Source organism: Cariama cristata, unplaced genomic scaffold (assembly GCF_000690535.1).
Source record: "Cariama cristata isolate BGI_N322 unplaced genomic scaffold, ASM69053v1 scaffold23474, whole genome shotgun sequence".
In the NCBI taxonomy this organism is placed as follows: domain Eukaryota; kingdom Metazoa; phylum Chordata; class Aves; order Cariamiformes; family Cariamidae; genus Cariama; species Cariama cristata.
This window is the reverse complement of record NW_009614996.1, coordinates 1,800-3,503: the sequence shown is the minus strand read 5'-3', so window position 1 is coordinate 3,503 and position 1,704 is coordinate 1,800. Positions and strand designations below refer to the sequence as shown.

Here is a 1,704-nt window from a genome sequence, read left to right as displayed (position 1 = left end):
GGTGGAGGCCTGTGCGTGCAGCTCCCACCGCCGTGCTCCCCTCCTCTCCCTTAGGCGCTCGCTGACCTGAAGGGCAGGACAGAAGACGTCCCCTGCGTGATCGGGGGAGAAGAGGTGTGGACGTCGACGGTGCGGTACCAGCTGTCGGTGAGTTTGGGGGAAAACTCGTATTTAACAGGAGAGAACAGAGCAGGGGGATGTACCCGGCAGGAGGCAGATCTCTTGGGTTGGTAACGACGGAGGCGTTTCTTCTCTTTGCAGCCATTTAATCATGCGCACAAGGTGGCCAAGTACTGCTACGCCAGCAAGGTGAGCACCCCTCACCGCCCACCCTCTGCCTTTCGTGGTTTTTGGCCGGGTGGGGGGGAAAGCGGCAGCACTTTGCCGGGGTTTAGCGAACCTTATCTCGCAGCGGGGTTGCGAGGTTTGCAGCGTGATGGGCTTTGAGATTGCTGGTGGGAAGCGTGGGTGAAACGCAAATGGCTGCTCAGGTGGTGAGCGGGGATGCTCCAGGGGCGGCTCTTGGCTTTCCACATCCCGGGGGGTCCTGGAACAAATTGGTACCAGGAGCTGCAAATTTGGGGTTGTGCTGGGAAGGTGGCTGCTGGGGTTTGTGTCCGGGGGTGGGTGGCCCCTCGCTTTCCCCTCCGACCTGGTGACAGAGAGCTGGTGGGTTCCTCCTTGCTGCCTTTCCCCTTTTCTTCCACAGGAGCTCATTAACAAAGCCATTAACGCTGCCTTGGCGGCACGGAAGGAATGGGACCTGAAACCTGTCCAGGACCGAGCCCAGATCTTCCTGAAGGCAGCTGACATGCTGAGCGGCCCGAGGCGAGCAGAAGTGCTGGCCAAAACCATGATCGGGCAGGTAACGAGGGTGGGGGATTGTCCCGGCGGATAGCTGGGGTGAACGGGAGGGAATTTGGGGAGCTGGGAGCCGGGGACGGAGGGCAGGAAGAGCTGCCAAGGTGGTTTTGACAGCGGGAATGGCTGTGATGTGCCTATAGCTGTGCTGCGGGGGGATACAGGCAGATCCCTGTCTCCTTGCTGAGGGAGAAGGGAGGTGAAGGTGGGAGTCAAACTTTGTGGGAGCGGGATCAAGTGATGTGGTGGGCTGCGATCGACAGGGTTTCCCCTTGCGAAGCGCCCCAGCAGCCCTGGCTTTCCCGGGGAGGCCCTAAAGGGCGGTGGGAGAGCACGGGTGGACACGATGTCCCCTGGCACAGCCGTGGGATGCGTTTGCCCCCGCTCGATGCGAAGGAGACGTGGCGGGATGGGGGCTTGCAGGAGGCCGCATCTTTCGGAAGCGAGCGCGTGGTCTGCGAGCAGCCCACAAACTGCATCCCGATGCGCCGTGCCGCACCGCTGCGGCTCACGGCTCCCGCCTTCCCTCCCCAGCCTCCCCTCGGGGCTTTTATTTGATGTGACCTCTCCCGACAGGGTAAAACAGTCATCCAGGCCGAAATCGATGCTGCTGCAGAGCTGATAGACTTCTTCCGATTCAATGCCAAGTACGCCCTGGAGCTGGAGAACAGCCAGCCCATCAGCGTGGACGTCAGCACCAACAGCATGGTCTACCGGGGGCTGGAGGTGAGGAGAAGGGCTGGGGCTGCCCCCCCTGCTTCTGGAGCTCCCTTCTTTTGCCCCCAGCTGTGGGGTCACAACCACGGCGAGAGGAGGCACCGTGCTCCCACCGCTCCTTTTCCT

At 61.7% G+C, this 1,704-nt stretch overlaps 1 protein-coding gene across 1 annotated transcript in view; it reads left to right on the top strand.

Annotated features, from left to right (window-relative positions):
- The window catches only part of LOC104161281 (delta-1-pyrroline-5-carboxylate dehydrogenase, mitochondrial-like), a gene marked incomplete at both ends in the record, with an annotated part of 2,070 nt that overhangs the window by 271 nt on the left and 95 nt on the right, over positions 1–1,704 (top strand). The window contains 4 exons of the mRNA XM_009699650.1: positions 55–147; positions 262–309; positions 710–865; positions 1,438–1,603. Coding sequence (XP_009697952.1) covers positions 55–147; positions 262–309; positions 710–865; positions 1,438–1,603 — 463 coding nt within the window. The remainder of the gene's footprint in view (positions 1–54; positions 148–261; positions 310–709; positions 866–1,437; positions 1,604–1,704) is intronic.